The sequence below is a fragment of the Amblyomma maculatum genome, chromosome 11, assembly GCF_055883805.1.
Source record: "Amblyomma maculatum isolate TAMU_Amacu chromosome 11, ASM5588380v1, whole genome shotgun sequence".
Classification (NCBI taxonomy): Eukaryota; Metazoa; Arthropoda; class Arachnida; order Ixodida; family Ixodidae; genus Amblyomma; species Amblyomma maculatum.
Genome location: NC_139354.1, coordinates 125,013,349 through 125,034,391, shown reverse-complemented (window position 1 = coordinate 125,034,391; position 21,043 = coordinate 125,013,349). Strand labels below are relative to the sequence as shown.

Genomic DNA, 21,043 nt, shown 5'->3' with positions numbered 1-21,043 from the left:
GACCGTGCATTGGCTAAAGCGAGTGCTCGCCCTCAACTGAGGCCAAGGAATTGGAGCTCGAATCGAATCACGATCATTTAAGAAATTCCCTAAGCTGCCCCGATCCCTCCTACAGTCCCATAACCCTTTCCCTATATCCGATTTCCCTTTACCTCGTCCCATCCCTTCCCTCTACTTCCCAAGGGAGATCACAGGGGATCTCCCCGGGCCCGCTATCCGGCTGTGGGCCGCTGCGTAGAGATTCCCGCATTTTTTTTTGGAACCTTGGGGTTCTTTCGCCTACGGGTGCAAACGCAGACCAAGCGTGTCCTTCGGGACCAATTCTTTTATATTCGATTGGATTGAGCCTGTTATACCTAGAGTGGCACGGGCAGAGGCATATTATTTTATTCTCTTTTTGGTTGCCTCACCATATTTGATGATGATGATGTGTATCCGTACTTGTTATGTTCTTGTTGCTATCGCCGCCAAATCGCTTAGTTCTTTTTTTGCGGGCGCACGTCAGCCCAATAGAGAGTTTCTTCAGTGCACTCACAGACTCTTCATTAGTCTTTATTACGGGAGGAAAATGAAGTGCCGCCTGAATGAGACGTTCGGGTGCGCTTCCTTTCGATATCGATCGGCTCCGGGAATTGAAAACTCTGCCTACCTCTGAAAAACCCGATCCAACCGTGTTGACAATACAAGCTTATCTTGCATCTGGATCGAACCTTCGACGTTATGTCGTGTCTGGTGTCGATCCGGATATCGCCTCTAAAGGTCATGCGTCTTTATTGGACTGTTCTACATACAAGATGGTAGAGGTACGCGACATGGGTAAAGGACGTACATGTCTGGTTACGCTGAAAGGGCCTCGGTCTCCTCCGGCTCGCATCTCCCTTTATAGGGGAATCTTGCAGAACCCCCTGTAGACACCCAGAGTGCAGCATTGTTATCGATGCTTCCGGCCGGACCATATGAGAGTTTCCTGCCCATATCTAGTGCCCGTTGCTACGAAGGACTCTGATTCCAAAGAGTATCGCTGTGGCTTTTGATGTCAAAAAGACCATGACGTTACGTCCAAAGACTGCCCAGTAAAGCGCTGCGCGATAGCGAAACACCGCATGCGCTCCTAGAAACATCACTTGAAGCCAACATTAGAGTCACCAAATTATCCCTTGCCAACATCGAACCGTTTTTCACTGCTTCAATTTGACGAGGATGAGACCATTGCAAAACCCGCTGTAAAGTAAGGTTCCTCCGCGACGCGAACATATCATCAAGCATTGCGGCATAGCAAAACACGCTCTGCTAGAAGATCCCAATGCTCGGAGCTCCCAGGTGAACCTACAGATGAAATTGTCGAATTGGACAAAGAACTTATAGTTGTTCAGGAGCAGATTCAACGTCTCTCCCAAAGACGAGCCTTGCTTGCATGATCGTCAGTTCGCCCTTCTGATCATCCTCCTACTACATCTCAATCGCCTACTAGAGTTCGCTTGCCCTTTGTAAACCGCAAGCACCTGCCACATTGTCTCCTTTGCAACTTCTCCATTTCGTGGCACAGCAACTGCAACAGCTCAAAGAGATGCGAATTGCTAACCTTTTCCAGTTTCAAAAACAGATCCAACCTTGAAGAGCAACAGCTACGTTTTTCAATGGAACTGCCACTGTTTCGTCAACAAGGCAGGCGAAATCCGTACACGACTGCGCATTGGTAAACTTCCTGCGTGGGCATTGCGTTTACGAGAAACAAATGATTTACCCTTGCTTTCCTGCTTTATTGCCTACTCTTTCCCGAGCATTCCAGACTGTCGATGCAGTGCTACGTCCAAGACACCAGGAAAAGCGGCCATATATATGTAGCCGACTGTTACACCTAAACTAAGGTTTTACTTTCATTCTGGTGCAACAAATGGCAAGAGGTAGTGGCTGTGCTAGTTCGCCTCCCCCGAACCTACATAATTCTTGTCTCGTGCTACATGCGTCCGTACAGAGGTGGAGCACCTAAAATAGAGCTGGGGTGGATTGCGCACCATCGTTACAAATACCAAGGATGTCCTATTTTGGTTGGAGGTGACTTAATTCCCCGCATCAAACTAGGGGTTATCCCTCTGCTACTGTGCGGGGAAGTGTAGTGTTGGCCGCATTTACTGATGCAGGATTTGCGCTCCTTAACTGTCTAGGCACCGCAACACGGCGTCGGGATGGTCCCCGTTAAGTGCCTAACTCTCCAGACCTCACATGGTGGTGTGGTACATGTGCTGTTTCGTGGGATCGAGAACTAGACTGTTGAGGAAGTAGGCATTATCGATTACTCATTGGTTTAGACCCAAATTGCCAGCGCCGCCGTAGATGCTGCTGTTTAGTCAGAGTGGGACGTTTTCACAACGCTACAAAACAACACCCTGCTCACAACTGTGGATCCACAAGAAGCTTTGCGCACTACACTACAAGCTGCAACTCATTCCAGTTGGGTAGAGGAAAACGGACCATCTCCGGATCATGCACCTTCTTCGGCCTTGGGCGGCTCGTCGCATGGTGGAATTAGCGTTTATTACAGAACTTACTTTTGAACACCGAGTCACTCTACACGGGCTAACAGCCGAAGCACACCGACATGAGAAGCGCCTTTCTCGTCAGCGATGGCAGCACTGGTGCGCATCTCTAAATGCAACGTCTTCTACTCGATCAATATGGCGCACATTCCGGTCAATGGAAATCGGCAGGCGTTCGAAGCACCCCGCAGGCAATGCCTGTTTAGCATCTGGACAGACTCGAAGCCAGTTTGCATCAATGGTGGTCAGGAATTTATTTCCGGATTTCGACCGCATTGCACCGCCGTTCATCTGCCCAAATAATCTCCAGTCAGAAGCAGGCTCACCTGCAAGCAAAAAGGACCTTGAAGGGATTAAAAGACATTTCACAATGGCCGAGTTTATTGCAGCTATTGACCAAACAAAACCGCGCAAAGCTTCGGGTCGGAAGGCCTGACATCCGAAGTGTTTAAAAATATTGAACAGCTAGCTCTATAGTGGCTGCTGGGGGCCCTGAGTACAATTTGGACCTCTGGAGATGTCCTGACCCCTTGCAAACATGTTGAGGTGGTGCCAATCCCTAAGCCCGGGAAGCCTCCTACTAAGTTAAACAACCTTCGCCTAATAGTACTTACATCTACACTTTGCAAGCTACTAGAACGCATCTTAGCTATGCGCCTGTCATAGTGGCTTGAAGGATACAACCGGTACCATCCAGCTCAGATTGACTTCCGCTCTCATTTGGGCACTGAAGATGGGTTGGAATACCTTTCAAGTATGGTACTATTAGGAGGAAGATCCTGAAAAATCATTACTATTTTAACAATGGACCTACACAAGGGTTACGACAATGTCAGCCACTCAGCTGTTCTAGCCATTCGATCTATGCTGGCTACGTTTTCGATCCAGAGTATTGTGAGGTTCTTTTCTTTAAATCTTCTGGCCACCTCGTTTTGTGGCTTATTCAGAGACAGCAATCTAAATAGATGGCCAGACCGACCAAATTGTCTACAGTCACCAGTTCGTTGGGTAGGTAGGAAAGTCGATATGGACGCTCCGGTTGGTAAAGCGTTGTAGGTTCGCTGACGTAGGGCCTCGGCAGGCGTTGCGAAAGACTAGGCCATCGGACGGGGCCCAGTGGAGGCACGAGGCCTCGGGTTGCCGTTCCACGGCCGATGAAGCCAGTCTCCCCGGCGTGTCTGGGTCCAGCACGGCGCCGAACGCCCGTGCCTGTGACGAACTACCTTTAAAGCAGCGGCTATGAGCTGAAGCTGTGGTGCTCCCGGCTCCGATCGCCTGGGACAGCAGGAGGAACAGGACAGGATGCGGCCGGTAGGCCCCAGATCTGGATCCCCGGGTCAGGCCTGGCAGAAGATGCACTGCTCCGAGCTCCGTGCACAACCGATCGGCTTCGCTGCTCGCCTGTTCTCTCCTGCTCGTGCCTCCCACTCCTCGAGCCAGCCTCCACGTTTTCCTCTTCTTCTTTCTCCAAACATGGTTTTCCTTCTTCGCCTTTTATCAAATTGTCCCCACTCACACAAATGTTCTTCACAAATATGCCCCCCCCCCCCCCCCCGTTTGAGAAGCTTTTTTCGGAAAAAAAAAACTTGGGGCCATGACATTGATGCACTTTTTTGGAGGACCGCACACCACAACACTGCTGCACGCCTCACTGCACCCACCACAGAGTGGACACACCATTGCTATTGTCTGCTGAGAGTCTGTCGCGCGCACACAAAAAATGAAAAATAAACTGTATTAATGTAGGTAAGTACCGTTAAAACTTGAACAAGAAAAATGACTAGACCTGTCAGAAGAATGTTGGGACAAGAATCATCATTCGTTCAAGACCGGCTTAAATAGTCGGCGCCAACGTTACTGGAGCCTTTGATGTGTTCAACACGGAATTAATATTCTTGCAATACCAGGCTCCATCGCATGACACGACTGTTTAAATGTTTGGCTTGCGTCCTAATGGAACGTTGCTCAGCTTTCCTTTCGGGACAGTCCTCTGACGTGCATCGCACGACCTCACAAACCTCTTAATGTCTGCTTGCACACCTCGCCAATAAAAGCCACCAAGCACTCTTGCAGTAGTTTTTCTGACACACTGGTGGCCTGCAAGTGCACTTTCCTGTGCCTGCACGAGGACCTGAGGGCGCAAAACCTTTGGAACGACCGCTTGTTCGATTATTTTTCCAGGACAAACTTGATATGTCCGGTACAAAATGCCGTCACCAAGATGGAAGGTGTAGGCCGTCTACCGTTTTCCGGGATAGGTTTTGTTCAATCTGCGACTACACACGTTTAAACTGGCATCATCCTCTTGCTTCTTGCGAAAAGCCGGCCGAGGTATTTGGAGCGCGGCTTGAGGGGCACACAAACCAGTCTCTGAAACTTATGCCACCAAAGCCAGGAAAGAACCAGTGGACCCATCATCACTGGCAAGTATGCTTATCTGGCTTGTCAAGACTGTCGGAACGTCGGCGAATAGGGCGCTTGCATCCGGAACGTGGCCGATAACTACGTCATATAATGGCTTCGGCAGGTACCTAGCAAAAGCTTTGCCTGTGAAGTATGGCGACTTCATAATAACCTCCGCCTCAGGCGCTTCGATGTCAGAACCATCCGCTAAACGTAAAGATGCTCGTTCACCAGTATACGCAGCCTCGGGCACCAAAGCCTGACGCACCACGATGCTATTAGAACCAGTATCGCGCAGCAGAGACACTGCTTGTCCGAACACTTCTCCATGCTCCACCGGCATGTTTATTTATTTATTTTCGATACCCTCAAGCGCCGAGGCATTACAGAGGGGAGTGGGCAAGCAAACAACGCAAGAAAAAAATTATTTCTGAGATGAGTAATAATCTGAGATGGACTAAGAGCCGAATCGTCCCCTCGAACATATGGGCATATTCTTCCCAGCTGACGACCAGGGTGGGAATTTTGAGAGGACGTGCAGCAAGCAGACGTCTCCCGGTCATTTGAATTTCCGTATCGACACAACTGGGTTTCATGCCCAGATTTGCGACATAATGTGCAATATGGGGGCTTCGATTTTGTACGGCAATTCACCGACCTATGTCCGATCTTTTCACAGATGAAGCATCGAATTCTAGTCTTTGAGTTTGGGGCTGCGTCCTGCGGTTTCGCGGAATTCTGCTCAGCTCTATCTTTAAAAACCGCGAGGTTATTCTGTCGCTGAGCGTCAAGAAAGTGATCGGCGGCCTCAGCAATCTCGTCCACCGTTTTACAATCACGTTCTCGCAAGAAGAGAACTAAACGATTGTGACAGCTGTTTAAAAACTGCTCAGCCGCTATCATGTCCCGAACCACTTCAAACGTGCAACCTTGTCCTCGCATCTCAACCCAGCGGTCAAAAAAACTTAACAGCCTTGTGGTGTACTGGGAAGCTCTCTCACCATCTTGCGGCTTGCTTTAACGAAACTTCTCTCTGTAGCCCTCAGCCGTGAAATGGAACCTCCGAAGTAAGGCAAGTTTCGCTACATCGTAATTGACTGAGTCCTCAGGAGAGAGTCGTCCAAAGACTCTGAGAGCCTCTCCGCCGAGGCACTGACTCAAAGCCTTGGCCCACTTCTCTTTCGGCCAGCCCTGGCCAATGGCGATATGTTCAAAACGCTTCAAATACGCGTCCAAATCGCCCCTTTCCTCATTAAACAGTGGAATCAATCCAAGAGGACTAATTGAGAAAGACGGAGCAGGTACGGTACCGTGCTCAGCGCTTCCAAAACTAGGGGCGTTTTTTCCCAATTCCGCAAGTCGGACTCGTAGCTGCAAATTCTGGTTTTCTTGCTCCAAGCGCTGCTTCGTTCTTTCATGTTCTGCAGCTTTCGCTTTACGTTCTGCAGCTCTCTTCGCGTTCTGCAGCTCTATCTTCGCGTTCTGCAGCTTTGTCTTCCCTTGCCTTTTGCAATTCTTTCTCAACCCACTCGCGCAACTCGACTCCCTGCAAACCTATACGTTCCTCTACCGCGAGCTACTCCGGTGCACTCATTTTTCTCCAATTTCTAGCCGCGGGAAAATGCTGCTTGGCCGGCCTGGTCCTGCCGTGGACGCCAAAATTGTGAGGTTCTTTTCTTTAAATCATCTGGCCACCTTGTTCTGTGGCTTATTCAGAGACAGCAATCTAAATAAATGACCGGACCGACCAATTAACAACGAATAATTTTATATACACACATGAAGGGGACGAGAGTAGGCCGAGTAAGTAGGACGAAGACTAAACACAAAATTGTCTACAGTCACCAGTTCGTTGGGTAGGTAGGAAAGTCGATGTAGACGCTGCGGTTGGTTAAGCGTTGTAGGGTCGCTGACGTAGGGCCTCGGCAGGCGTAGCGAAGACTAGGCCACCGGACGGGGCCCAGTGGAGGCACGAGGCCTCGGGTTGCCGTTCTACGGCCGATGAGGCAAGTCTCCCCGGCGTGCCTGGGTCCAGCACGGCGCCGAACGCCCGTGCCTGTGACGAACTACCTTTAAAGCAGCGGCGATGAGCTGAAGCTGTGGTGCTCCCGGGCCCGATCGCCTGGGGCAGCAGGAGAAACAGGACAGGATGCGGCCGGTAGGCCCTAGGTCTGGCTCCCCGGGTCAGTCCTGGCAGAAGACGCACCGCTCCGAGCTCCGTGCACAACCGATCGGCTTCGCTGCTCGCCTGTTCTCTCCTGCTAGTGCCTCGCGCTCCTCGAGCCAACCTCCACGTTTTCCTCTTCTTCTTCCTCCAAACGTGGTTTTCCTTCGTCTTTTATCAAATTCTCCCCACTCACACACATGTTCTTCACAAGTATGTAACTTTGTAAGATCATTCTTAGAAGAGAATAAAAACCAGCCAAGGGACGAGGACGAAGAAAGACGATGTTCTTAGAAGACTGTTCTATATCTATACAGATTGATGAAGAACGTGTTTTACACTTCAGCGTAAAAAGGGGAGTGCCTCAAGAACCAATATTTAACATGGCTCTCCTACCTTTGGCCTGGCAACTAGCAACCATTACGGACAATTTATCTGATGTATGCAGACGACGTCACGGTATGGTCACTACACACGGATCTAAGCCGCCAAGAATTAGGCCTTCAGACTGCTCCTGACAAGACTAGTGAGTAGTGCACGAAAATTGGCCTAGTCCTTACAGTAGAAAAGATAAACTTTATGTCTATCACAAAGCGTTGGGGTAGACGCAGGCTTTTACAAGCACCATTACAGCTGTCATTGAACGGGCATCTGCTCACTACCCCTTCGTCGATGCGCGACTTCGGTGTCGAACTGAACAGTTCTGGTTCAGCAGCGCCATTGGTTAGATCTGCTATACAGAAGGCTGCTAGTAACGTGCTTCAATTTAAGCGCATTACCCGAAAAACAAGCGGCTCTTGCAGCAACATGTCTCGAACGTTTATGCGTTCTGTATTACAGCCTGGGCATGTCTATCAGGTCCAATTTCAACGTCTCACATTGCGAGATTGGGACCGCCTAGAAGCAGTTAATAGAGAGGTAATGCGAGCCATCACTACCCTCCCTCGCCTCACAGCCATTCTCACACTCCAAGCGGAGGCCCAGCTGAACGCCATTGATGAGCTCGTCGAGCCGCGTAGTGCTGCGCGCTACCTGAAGCGTGAGCAATTCCTGCAGCGTCTGCATATGTACATTATTTTCGTTCGTCTTGTACGCTGCTTGAAGCATCGCCTTCGGACCCTCCATAAAATCGTCCATAGATGACAAATAACCGTCCGCTTCGAAAAAAGCGCTGAGTTCAACATTTGGTGCAAGAATCGGAGCCCGACCATTACACAGACACTACAGGGGCGCTTCAAGCTTATGTAAACGCAAGCACTGACTATGAGATTATACATACTGCCCTCATTTGACCACATCTTCCTGAAATGAACCAGATACGTTCATATAGAACAGAAGCGACGCAACTTCCTTCTCTAATAGCTGAGCTCGTTGCCATTCGCGACGGTTTGTCTACATTAGCAGACGGCCTATATGCTGCACCCCCGATCATTTTGATCCTACATACAGAATCCAGCCAAGCAGTCCGAGCATCACGGAATATATCTAATACTTTCGACAACATCAACAATATCTGTAATATTGTGCAAACATTTCCTTGCCCTGTGTGTGTGCTTTGGGCTCCACGTCTCAAATAAACTGATTATGCGTCCTGTTCCCAGAAAGTGACATATCCTCTGCCTATGTTAAAGTTGTCCGCAGGAGACGCCGTAGTGCCTGCGAAAGAACTTCGCCACACCATGCGTGCCTTAACTCCACCTTGTGGATCAAACCTCCCTGGTGCTTTAACGCGCCGTTAGGAGGTGGCACTGAGTAAAATTCGCGTGGGTGTTGCGTTGACGCCCGCTGTAAAATCTTCCTGGACCACCCAAACCGCTCCCCTGAGATGTCCATTCTGCCCAGCCCCTGCTATGGAGGCCACACTAGACCACTTCTTAACAACTTGTCCTGATCTTCGCGTGGCCCGTAAGGCACACTTTAGAACGCACTCTTATGGCCTTACCAGACAGCATGACACAGGAGTTTGGACACATGGCCCAAACCACCGACAGCTGTTGGAATTCATTGGGGCCGCAGGCCTGTATCAAAATATTTATACCATTATGCCGAAGGCAAACGTGCGCAATAACAAAAAAGCATTAGTGTTATCAATGTTGTCATCACTACGGGACAATATCTACCAATGTCTATAGTATGCCTGACCAACATTTGAAGCAATCGCATTGTTTCGCTTGGTGAAAAACCTCATGCTAGTTGGAAATACTGTTTTGTATGCGGTATCTTGCTTTTACTCTCCAAATGCAGTAAGAAATGTAAATTACCTGATATATAGCATTGGATTAGTGCGAACTGTGAAAGTATAGGTAACTAAATTATTCAAAAAGAGCCTTACTTCTTCCTCGCTGCACGTGACAAGTAAGGCATTTTATTTACCAACGTCACCAGAACATTACAACGGTGCAAGCGGTACATCTCACGGCCGCTGCATGCGCAAGGCCACGAAAGCACTGCAAACATGAAAGAGTTTTTGTTCCTTTGTTGCCTCATCCTGAGACGACGAAGGACTGAAACTTTGACGTCGGAGTTTCCTTACTATGCGCATCATATTGTAAGGTCATTTCATATAACTACTATCCATTAATGGTAGCTTCCCGTAATTATTCAGATATATTGTCATGATTTCTGAGCACACAGCACGTGCGGCTTAATTACCAAGCTTGTTTGCAGAAGAACTAAAGAAGCCCATGCTGAGCCGTGTGAATTTCGATTTCGCTCGCTTGCTTTTGCTTTCCAAGAACATACAATATGTTTAAAGACTAAAACGAAAAAAAAAAGAGAAAGGACAAAAATGTGCTGTGCAAAGAATCTGTAGCGCTATTCACTTTGGTAACATAGGCTATTGGTCGCTTTTTGGAAAGGAAATGATAAAGCATTTCTATTTCAAATATTATTGAAAATAGAAACAACCACAACAAGCCAGTGGGATCAAAATTCTACTCATTCATTTTTAGACAAGTGACTTTGGTGGGTAGCACTCTCTTATTTTTGATTACGCGTACAGTGAGCAACTGCGTGCGTACGGAAACTTAGGATGGGCGCGTACAGTGATGTGACAGAGCAGCGCCATATTTTGTTGCGAGCAAGGAGCTTACATTCAAAAGCAATATATTTATATATATATATATATATATATATATATATATATATATATATATATATATATATATATATATATATATAAATATATAAATATATATATATATATATATATATATATATATATATATATATATATATATATATATATTTATATATATATATATATATATATATATATATATATAAAAACAACACTTTATTCCGACGTTTCGGCCGGGGTCCGGCCTTTGTCAAGGAATGTAGCGCGTATATATATATATATATATATATATATATATATATATATATATATATATATATATATATATATATATATATATATATATATATATATATATATAACCCGCTTGGTCACGTAAAAGTAACCGCACCAGCCTGTAGAGCTTTCAATGCTTACGACAATGCCTTTGAAAGAACTATTGTAGCCCACAATAGTGCTCCTGTGTGAAAGGTGGACAGCCACGCCTCAAGAGCTACCAATCAAACTATATATCAATACATTTATAAATAAATACCCAACATTTTAGTTATGAAAAGGTATAAGTAGACATTTGCGTAAATGTTTGGCGCATCCTAAAACAAAAGTTTGTTTTACTTTAGCGCAATAGCCTTTGCAGGCGAGAGATTTGAAGCGACTGCCTGGATTGTTTCGCATTTCGCAGAAAAATACAACTTAGTACCCCTCGTATGGCTCTCTGGGTATTTCTCTGCCGGCGTGGTCACCACTGAACCATCCCGTCCTCTGGTCCGTTTTCTGGTGTACTATGTCAAAAGCGCTGTCATGTCGGCTCTTGGTACATGTTACGATACAGTCTTCCTTTTGTAGGGATATCCATGCTCCTTCACAGCCGCAACTTCTTGCCACTTCGCTGCCTTGCAAAAGGTAAAGTTGGTTTATGGCGTCGCTATTTTCCATGCGTGTCTCTTGCGCACCAACTTCAAATCGTAAATTGCGGCTTTTGGCTAAGGCTGTTTGAAGCCCGTGTCATCCTGCTCAATTCTACAACACAGCACAGAACAAGAGCAACAAGAATGTTATACCACACTCGACTGTTGATCCCGACGGCCAAAGTTTCGATTCGGATGCCGTTTTAGTTCAATGATAGCAAATGCTGTTGGCGCATTACGCTGCGAAATGTCAGGGTACACCAAAGAACGAAGCGGGATCTAAGTTTTTGTGAAATCCTCGAAAACGACATACCTCATATATCACGCATGACGTCAGAATTTTAAACCTGATAATTTGTTTTTCCTATAAAAGGGATTCACCATTTGGGGGCTAAACATGGCGGAAATGACTGAAGTAAAAAGTTCAAAGAGAACAAGTTATTTGCAGTAGCATAACACTCATTCTGCTAAGATTTACGGACTGTGCTTGTCCCCTGCGTTGCCGCAGAGTCTACATTATTCACCTTCCAATTCATCCACATGCTAGTCGAACATGTTCATGGAAACAGAGCGATAAGAAACCACAATTTTCAGTCGCTATGCATTGGAAATGGAATTGAATAGATCCGCATAAGAGAACGAGTAGTTCTAACATAGTGGGTCTTATAGATTCCTACTGAAGGTAAAGGGATATTAGAGCATTTATTCTGAGTTTGGGTGACAACGCGAAGGTTCATAATAGAGCTGAAGGGAAGAAAAAGGCCCATGAGGAGAGTTTGGTGATGTAACGAAGTTGATTGTAGTACCATCCACGTGTCGATGAGAAGGCAGAGCCGACCAGAAAAAAATGAGAACGGTCTGAATTTTTGCCTATGCGGGACGTTGACGACGCCGTCGCTGGTCCAGCTACTCAGTAATCAATTTAGGCGCGTCATCCCTTACTACCCTACTGAAAAACCAAAAGTTCTACGGGGCAATAACCTCATAAAATCTCATTTAATCGCATAGAGTCTCATACGGTGCACATCATTATTATAAAATATCGTACATAATTTATGATAATGTACAAGAAATTATGAGAAATTATGCAATTATATGCGACTTGTACGTGATTTCTTATGTGAATTGAGTGAGATTGTGTGAGAAAATGTGAGGTTATTGCCCCTTACAGATTTTTCAGTAGGGTACCGCCCACTGCAATTGGCGACCTGGAAAACCGCGCCTTCTCTCCAGCAGCGCTCAAAGATGACACCATGCCTGAACTCGGCATTTGATCCGGCATTTCCTGGCGTTCCGGCCTGTAGGCGTCGGAGAATCATTCGCTGAATTTGAAGTTGCGATGATTTCAAACGACATTACCATCCAGCCTTTTAAACATGCAGTCCTGGGACACATTCTACCGCCCGACATTCTCTGCCAACTCGCCTGTCCTACCTATGGATGCCAGCCATACGACGAGCTGGATGCGGCCATCTTACATTTCAGCGCATCCCACTATTCGTTGCTGCTTGACGACGCACCAGACCCCCTTTGGACACCACGAGCAACTGCATTGCATTCGTCCCCTACTCCATCCTCAGAGCACGACAGGCCAAGACCATCGTGCTCCGGTATTTGGCAGCCTCGTTGGTGCTGAGGTGACAAGCACTGGCTTTCTGCTGATCAGGGATATAGCTACCGTTTACTGGCGCAACTGCTGGAACGATCTGAACAAGGAGAGGTTGAGACGAAAGTCACTTGCGAGAAGACCTAATCAAGAAAGGTAAGAGGAGTTCTGACCTGCAAACTCGCATCCAATGGTTGCCAGAATTTTTTTGCTTGTTCAGTGAGCAACCTAGGCATGCCATCTTCACCATGGGAGAGGACCGCATGTGAACACATAGGTGGCGGCAGTGGTGAGACCAGCACGTTTGGAAATTGCGCTCGTGAAAACAAGCCCCACCTCTACATCGAAGTAGACGACAGTACCATGTTCAACCTGAAAACGCGCACGCAGTACTCCTTGGTGTCCCTGGACTCGAAGCAGGCAATGGCAGCTGCTGAGAACTTTAACCTCACTATGGACACCCGCAATTACTACCTTGGTCCCGAACTATGGACAAACGTTGAGCTGGTAAATATACGAATGGCCATCCCATTGAAACTGCAGTCTCCAATGAAGAGATACTTAGCAACGCGCTCGGCATAAAGCAGAGCATGATGGGTATGGTCAACGCGATAATGGGGGCAGTGTGAAAGGCAGTGCTACCGGACACAAAACTAGAGATGGACTTTCAATATGCCGTCTGTTCTTTAACGTCGTAATGGATGGCCTTCCCGATTCATTGCAAAACATTGCAGGCAAGTGCGCATGTCAATATATGCTGACGACAGTTCTATTTGAATAATTGGCTACCTACACAAGCGATTAGCCCTGATAGCTCGACCGGCTCTACTTTTGGTACAAGCTTACCTTCAAGCTGTGGGGAACATCTCTTTCAGTATAAAAATATGGCTTTGTTCTGTTTACAGGTGTAGGAAGACGCCATGCCCGGTTGAAGATAGATCTTGCTCACTCTTCCATTCGGCAGTTCTATCGCACGCGTTTATTATCAATCTCCGTCTACAATGGCGAAAAGCTGTCACCACGATTGTCTCAACTCTATCTTCGCGTCTCAATGAGACGTAGAAGTTGAAGTCACCAATTGGTAAACTATCTGTCTTCAATTTCAAACTTCATGAAGTGCTGGTGATCAGCCGCATATTGTACCAATTACCTTTAATTTCCCCCTCGGCATCACAGCTTGATCGTCTCGAAGGTTTGCATAGAAAGGGACCAAGAAGAGCTATTGGAGTTCTAACAGGTGGCAACGAACAATGCAGTACTTCATAAGTCAATATCAAAACCTCTTAGCATTGTCGCTTAACAGAGACTGCTAATGCAACTTGGCTGCCTCGGAGAGATGGTAGCCGGGCAATCCCTTCTTCAACGGATCCTCAAGAGGTCTGAGTCGAGATCCTACTTGGCACTTAATACTGTTACTTCCCTGGAAATTAATGTTGGAAGGCAAAGGAGACGATTCAGACAACGTTGGTAATTTCTGACCCTCGACTGTAAGGTCATACCTCCCCATGTGAGCGCGAAGCGCAGTTCTCCTGTAGCGGCAACGCCTTCGCTCGTACTTGAACATTTGGAAAGAGAGTATGCCTGCCATCTGCTCGTTTTCATTGATGATTCTGTAGACAAAGAGAAAATCCAGCTCAGTGGCTTATTACATACATTCTATGGACAATACGCGGTATGCACGCTTTACTGAGGTCGGATCAACGAAAACGGCCGATTTTATTGCTATTGAGGTGGCATTACGGAAGCTAGCGTCCTGTCCGGCTCAACCTGTTGTCATCCTTACAGATTAAAAATCTGCCGTTCAAAGGTTAGAGCGTTGTTTTCGTACTGATGCTTTGTCTGTAAGCTCTCTATGCTTGGTGCAGAATACGCACAGCAGGGGCTTTATTTTAAATTTCCAATGGGTGCCATCACATATAGCTTTCGGAGGTAACGTGGTGGCAGGCAGTCTCGCCCTTAAAGCACTGTCAGGTACTTTCTTAAAAAAATCCTACGAGATGAGAAAGACTCCACAGAAACATTACACCGCCATTTTAGTACCCTGTGTAGTGCTCCTCAACAGTCATGTGTGACAGAAAGACTGAGAAGACATCAAGCAACTCTAATACATCGAATTCGCACGGGCTCTGCTCGCATTCCTGCCTAGAGGCATACAATGGGCCTGATATCGTCTCCGCTATGTTCTGTATGTGGTGTGTGCGGTAATATAGAATAATATATTACGTGCTATCCGAAGAACAAGGCAGAAAGGTGTGTGATGCTCGCTTCTTTCAAGAAGATAGGGACCTTTCATAGTGCACTTCAAGACATTTCCCACCCGAGTGGAAACCAGACATGCAGAATGGAGGCTTCGCGCCTTCATTTACAACTTCTGCAGTACACTGATCTTGACTCTAGATAGTGACAACTGGAATGGACTAGGTTCTACTGTGAGGGGAATGTGTGTCTAAATGGTTACTTCTGGAGTGGGCTATGTAATAATGGGAGTGAATGTGTGTATAGATGGTGACCGCTGGAATGAAGTGTTTTATTGTGAGTGAAGGTGTGCATAGGATGGTGACTTCTGGAGTAGACTATGTTATTCTGTGAGTGAATGTGTACATAAATAGGGACTGCTGGATTCGAATATGTACTATTATAAATAACTGTGGGTTATAGTGGGGCAAATTTCACAGTTATTAGAATTAAAAACCAGACAAAAGTGATGCTACGGTGGAGAAATTGCCGGCAGAATGAGAAAGGCTAATTTCACCTGTAGCATACAACTTTGAGTTTGGAGCCAAGAATGCGAAAGCAAGCAAGTGTGAGAAGAGTTGCGAGGCTACAGCAATGTGAGCAGTTCCCTGGTTGAGGTGATCGGGTTAGTACAGATAAGTGCTCACTTAAAAGGAAGCCACTTGGTTATAGGCAACAATAGGAGAAAAGAGCTCATACAGGGCCACAAGGAAACAACGTTCTGGCAAAATGTGGTAGCAGCGATGCCATCAAAGGCGTCGATACATTCACGCTTAGCAAGGCAATACGCGTGGAAAGAGGAAAGAGTGGTGTTCTAGACGAGAATGAAGATATCGTTAGCAATGGCGTGGCGTGGTAGGCCGATGAGAGAATGAGGAAAATATTTTCCGATGAACAACTTAGAATATAGTCAGAGTTGATAAGTATGAACGGCATTATTGTGCGACATCACAGATAGGAACAGCTATACTAAATAGCTCTTGAAAAACGTGCATTTCTGCTGTGAATTTGAATATCTTCAATTTCGCATTGCTCTCGCTGCCTAAGCCCAGAATTATGGGCGTAGCTTTACATGAACAAGTAATATATGTACAATGTAGTAGTATTACGTAATATTTGATAAAAATAAACGCACGTTTGCTTATTATGAACACTTGTAATATCTTCTCTGACCTCATTCTGTGTCTTCACAACATTAATTCTTTCGAAGGGCGCTCAATATTTGATAAAAATAAACGCACGTTTGCTTATTATGAACACTTGTAATATCTTCTCTGACCTCATTCTGTGTCTTCACAACATTAATTCTTTCGAAGCGCGCTCAATTGCACTTTGTCGAAATATGCTTTATTCTAAATCTGCAGCAGGCCCACATTGTGAAGCCGTGAATTGTAATAATCCCGTTAAATGACTTATGAATATTTTGTACTTTCAGACTGGCCGAGCTATACGTACTCTAGGAAGGTGCAAAGGAGGGGTTTGCCGTGTATACAATGGTTTGTAAGATATATTATCACTGTTTCATTGCCCTTCATTTCAGCTGTTGTTTCGTAAAGTGTAAGACTATTAAAAGCAAGGGCAATAACAGTTCAACCTTTTTCTCGTTTAATGCCTAAATCTTGCATTAGAGATAATGTGTACGTTTGAATTAGGAAATCAGTCATACTTTCGTTGCTGCGTTTAGTTATTCTTGTACAAGGAGGAAGAGGCAAATCAATTCCATATGTACCCCTAATTCAATGGTTCTCTTGTTTTGAGATATCTGAAAATATTCTTCATCAAGGTACAATCTTCCACAAAAGTCCACGTTCGCCTGACAAGATGCCTAGAAATTGTATATTGAAAAAATGTTTACCCGTGGAGCAAAAGTGTAGGATCAAACGCCTACAAAAGCAAAGCAAACATGCCGGAGAATATAATAGTATTTCATTTTCAACAGGTATAAAAGTAACTTCAGCAAAAGCTATAGCGAAATACTACAATCCAAGGCAAGCAGGCATGAGAATATTAGGATCTGAAATATTCAGAGTGCCATATTTAGCTTAGGTGCGGTACGTTCTAGGGACCATGTATATTATGCATCTTCCGTTTGGTCTTCTTCATCAACATGCTTGATAGAGCAGTGTACCCTGCCCACATCGGGGTTAAAATTACGAAGGAAGAAAAACTGCATATGTACTCATGTATATTATATTCGCTAATATTCACGAATGTCCCCTGCGAATGAATCACGCCGTGGCCAAGGCAAATGAATATTGGTCACATTAGTCATCATATACGAAAATTAAAATGTACAAAAGGTCATTGGCTATCTGCATGTTGCAAAAAGAGGTCCCAACTGTGTGCGCTTCAAATATTTTCTTACAATGCACATTTTATTTTTTGATACATTCATTTCCTGACCGGTTGCACGGAAGCAAAGTGCCATTCATTCATGAGGAAATATGAAATACACTTCGTTAACTGCGGTGACACTGAAGCTGCTTTGTGAAAGTTCGGCACTTTTGATAACGTTTTTTTCATCGCACGTGTTGGTCCTATAAAAAAAAATATCTTAAAATATTCTGTGGAAGAGCCTTCGAAATTCTTTTTCTTTTCTTTGTTTCTTTTCTTTGTTTAATTGTATGGCGTCATTCCGATAATGATGTACTCCAAGGAATTTCTCATAGCGCGGTGTGTTAATGTGTTTCCGTTTTCTTGAGAACAGAATCAACTCTAGGTGATGTCACCTTTTTCCGAGGGAACATTGACGCCCATATTAGTTACATGAAAAGGAAATCAATAGAATACATAAAGCCGAAAATATTAGCGCTGCGCAATGGTTATCGCGCAATAATGATCTCCAGCTGATCGTACAAGAATGGTCTAGATTAGAGAGTTTGGCGGAATAAGAGATGGAAATTGCGCATGCCGAGGACGTCCGCAGAGAAATGGGGTTTGCGCACACAATTGTTTAGACCAAGCTTTGCGGTAGCCGCGTTAGCGACAAAACATGGCGGTAAAGTGACACCGCGGGAGTGGTTGGCATTTTTACCGTAACACTGACGCAACTGTTTTCGCTATATTCGATATTCGCACGCCGGCAGTGTGTAAGCTCTTAAATAGAGCTGTTTCCACAAACTTTTTTTTCTGTCCTGCCGATGCCCCATATTGCGCCCCACTTCACCTTGGTGCTCTTTCTAACTGCTAGAAACCTAGAAGTGCCGGTGGAGTGGTAACAGGATAAGGTTTGAATGCACTTGGCACTGTTTCTGTAATTAAATAATCAATAAGGCTGTCTTCGTTCAAAGAACTATATATTTATCACTAATACATGTGTTGTTAATGTAATTTTTCTAGAGCTTTTGTACTTAGCAATTTTTATGCAGATGGCGCGAGTGTTGGCACTTTTTATTCAGCTACTTTTATTAGCAGATATATTGCTAGACAATTTCGCTCGCGTATATAATATTATTATTTCCATACTTCGGTCTCACACACACGCACATATATATATATATTGGTATGGGAGTTGTTATGGGGAATGAATGTAATATTTGCAATTTATGCAGGACATGTATGAAAGCCAGATACACTCAAAGTAAGGCTTGTACCAGAACCAGTCCTTGCTCATCCACATCGTTCTTCTATTTCACATGCACAACGCCGCGCGGCGCAGCGTAATTGGCATAACAGTTGTCCCCGGGACAAATGAAGCTCATCCTGGAGCAACTCAATTAGATCTGTGATTGCGGCATTTCAATCGGGCCACGTGAGCCAGATGAGCCTTCCGCGAGCAGCGATTTGTCGATGACACTTTAGCTACAACGTAGGTTACTTCGCTCAGCTGAGCTAAAACAACAAAAGGTCCGGCATATTGTCACAGGAACTTTTAATACAGTCCATGGTGTCGCAATGGTGCCCAAATTAAACCAATTCTCTGGGCTTGTAAGTTACTGCAGCATGCGCTGCATCATATCAGGCCTTTGCATGGTTTCTGGGAGGTGATGGTTTGCAAACGAGCAGGACGACGCACTTCTTCAGGGAGACTGAGGGATTGCGATACCGATAGGTCATCGTACATGGAGAATGGAAGACTGGTGTCCAGAAAGGGTGGTAGTAAGCGGGTAAAGAAGGAAAAAGGAAAGTATCCGTTCACTTCATGCTTAGCTGTGCTATAGGCGTAACTCGCAAATGTCAACACGGCGTCCCAGTTGTTGTGATCTGATGCTACGTACATCGACATCATGTTGATGAGAGTCCAGTTTAAACGCTTGGTGAGGCCGTTTGACTGAGGGTGATAGGGAGTAGAATGAGGGTATTGAGAGCAACAGAGCTGCAAATGTGTTTCCAGGATATCAGCAGTGAACTGTGAACCGCTATCACCGATGATCACTAAGGGCGCACCGTGGTGAGGAACAATTTTTGCAATAAAATGTTCGACACGTAGGCTGCTTTGGCAAAAAAGAGTACAGAAGTCTCCACATACCGGGTCAAGTATTTAATAGCTCTGATATGCCAGCGATGGCCGTGAGACAATCAGGGTAAGGACCAATCAGACAAATCCCAATTTTCTCGAAAGGAGATCCAGGGGGCTTGGCAGGTCGACGAAGGCCAGCCAGTGGCACTGTTCTTCACTTAAGACATTGGAATAAGACACAATTTGCTACATAACGCTTCGCTGTCGTGTACTACCTTGGTCAATAAAATTTGTCGGACCCTAGTGAGACTGGGGGAAAAATTAAGATAACCTGAAGTGACGTCGTCATGCATCGAATATAGGACGGCACTGCGAAGAGAAGTCGGGACGGCAAGCAGCAGACGGGCACCATCAGTGGAGTAGTTTTTTTTCTGAAGTGTAGACCATCTCGAATAACAAAAGATGTAGTTGCTGACTTGCGCGCCTTGTCCAACAACGGAGTAAGTGTGTGGTGTTGACATTTCTCGTGGAAATATAGGCCAGGCAGTTGTCGAGATCATCATCACCTATTGCCGTGCATGGATGAGGAAATCTGGGCGAACAGTCACCGTTCCTATAGGACACAGAAAGTCATATGCCTGTAGACGCATTGAGGATCGTGCTAGTTGACTGAAGCGGTCGCACAGCCACACAAGCCAAAACAGGGAGTAATGGTCAGTATTTACGTTGAAGCTGCGGCGTTACAAATAGCGGATCGAAACGGCGTAAAATAGGGCGAGATGAGAGTAGAAACTTCAGCTGTTGGAATGATGTCTCCCTTTGCCGTGGACAAAACAAATGAAGAGTCTTTTCGCAGGAAATGAAACGCTGGAAATATGAACATAGCGTGCGAAGCAGCAATCTTATTGGGGTAGGGACAAATATCTTTGTGATGCACTAAATATCCAATCAACAATGTTTGCCGTTCACCGAAGTGAGACTTTTGGAGCTCGAATTTAGTCCGGCGTTTCGAATACAATCCAGAACAAGAATAAGCCGCTGATTATACTCCCAAAATATCCAGCCAAAAATGATGACGTCCTCTAGGTAGCTCATGCAAATCGCCCACTTTAAACCACGCCGAATTGCACCCGTACGTAGCTTGAACGTCACTGCTGTATTTCAGAGTATAAAGAGCATCACATTAAATTCATAAAGTCTGTCCGATTTCACAAACGCAGTCTTCTCTCTGTCCAATGGATGCATCCGGATGCGCCAATAGCCAGAGCGCAGTGAGTAGAAATTTAAGGCGGTCTGAAGGCAATCAAATGAATTGTCGATACGTAGAATAGGGTAAGCGTCCGTGTTTTTTTAAAGTGCCTTTAACCGACTACAGTCAACACAAACGCTTGACGAGGTGTGCTTCACAAAGATGACGGGGCTATCCGTCAACTTAAGGAATCCCTTACACACCTTCCTTGCAGATGTCCTGCACCTGCTCGTTACTTTCTCTGCGCTCGGTTGGAAATACTCACTAGGGCGTTCGTATTATCAGGATCGTCTTACCAGTTTGAAAAGTATGTGACAAGCGTGAGTTGGCGGAACAGAAAACTCAACTTTTTGGGCAAAGCCAAACACAGAGGCGTAAGGTTCCAGAACTTGACATAACTCTTCTGGGTCGGATGAAGAATGTGATTTGTTTGCCACCCGTATTATATTGTTGCTGTAGCCAG

General features: G+C 45.6%; 1 protein-coding gene across 5 annotated transcripts in view; it reads left to right on the top strand.

The window, feature by feature from the left end:
- Positions 1 to 21,043, top strand: part of LOC146174904 (uncharacterized) — a 94,866-nt gene that overhangs the window by 13,826 nt on the left and 59,997 nt on the right. For 4 of the 5 annotated variants that reach the window (XM_084583264.1, XM_084583260.1, XM_084583261.1 and 1 more), the window contains 2 exons: positions 11,030 to 11,086; positions 16,368 to 16,428. In XM_084583264.1, the coding sequence (XP_084439390.1) occupies positions 11,030 to 11,086; positions 16,368 to 16,428 (118 nt within the window). The remainder of the gene's footprint in view (positions 1 to 11,029; positions 11,087 to 16,367; positions 16,429 to 21,043) is intronic. The other variant, XM_084583263.1, reaches the window with a different exon arrangement.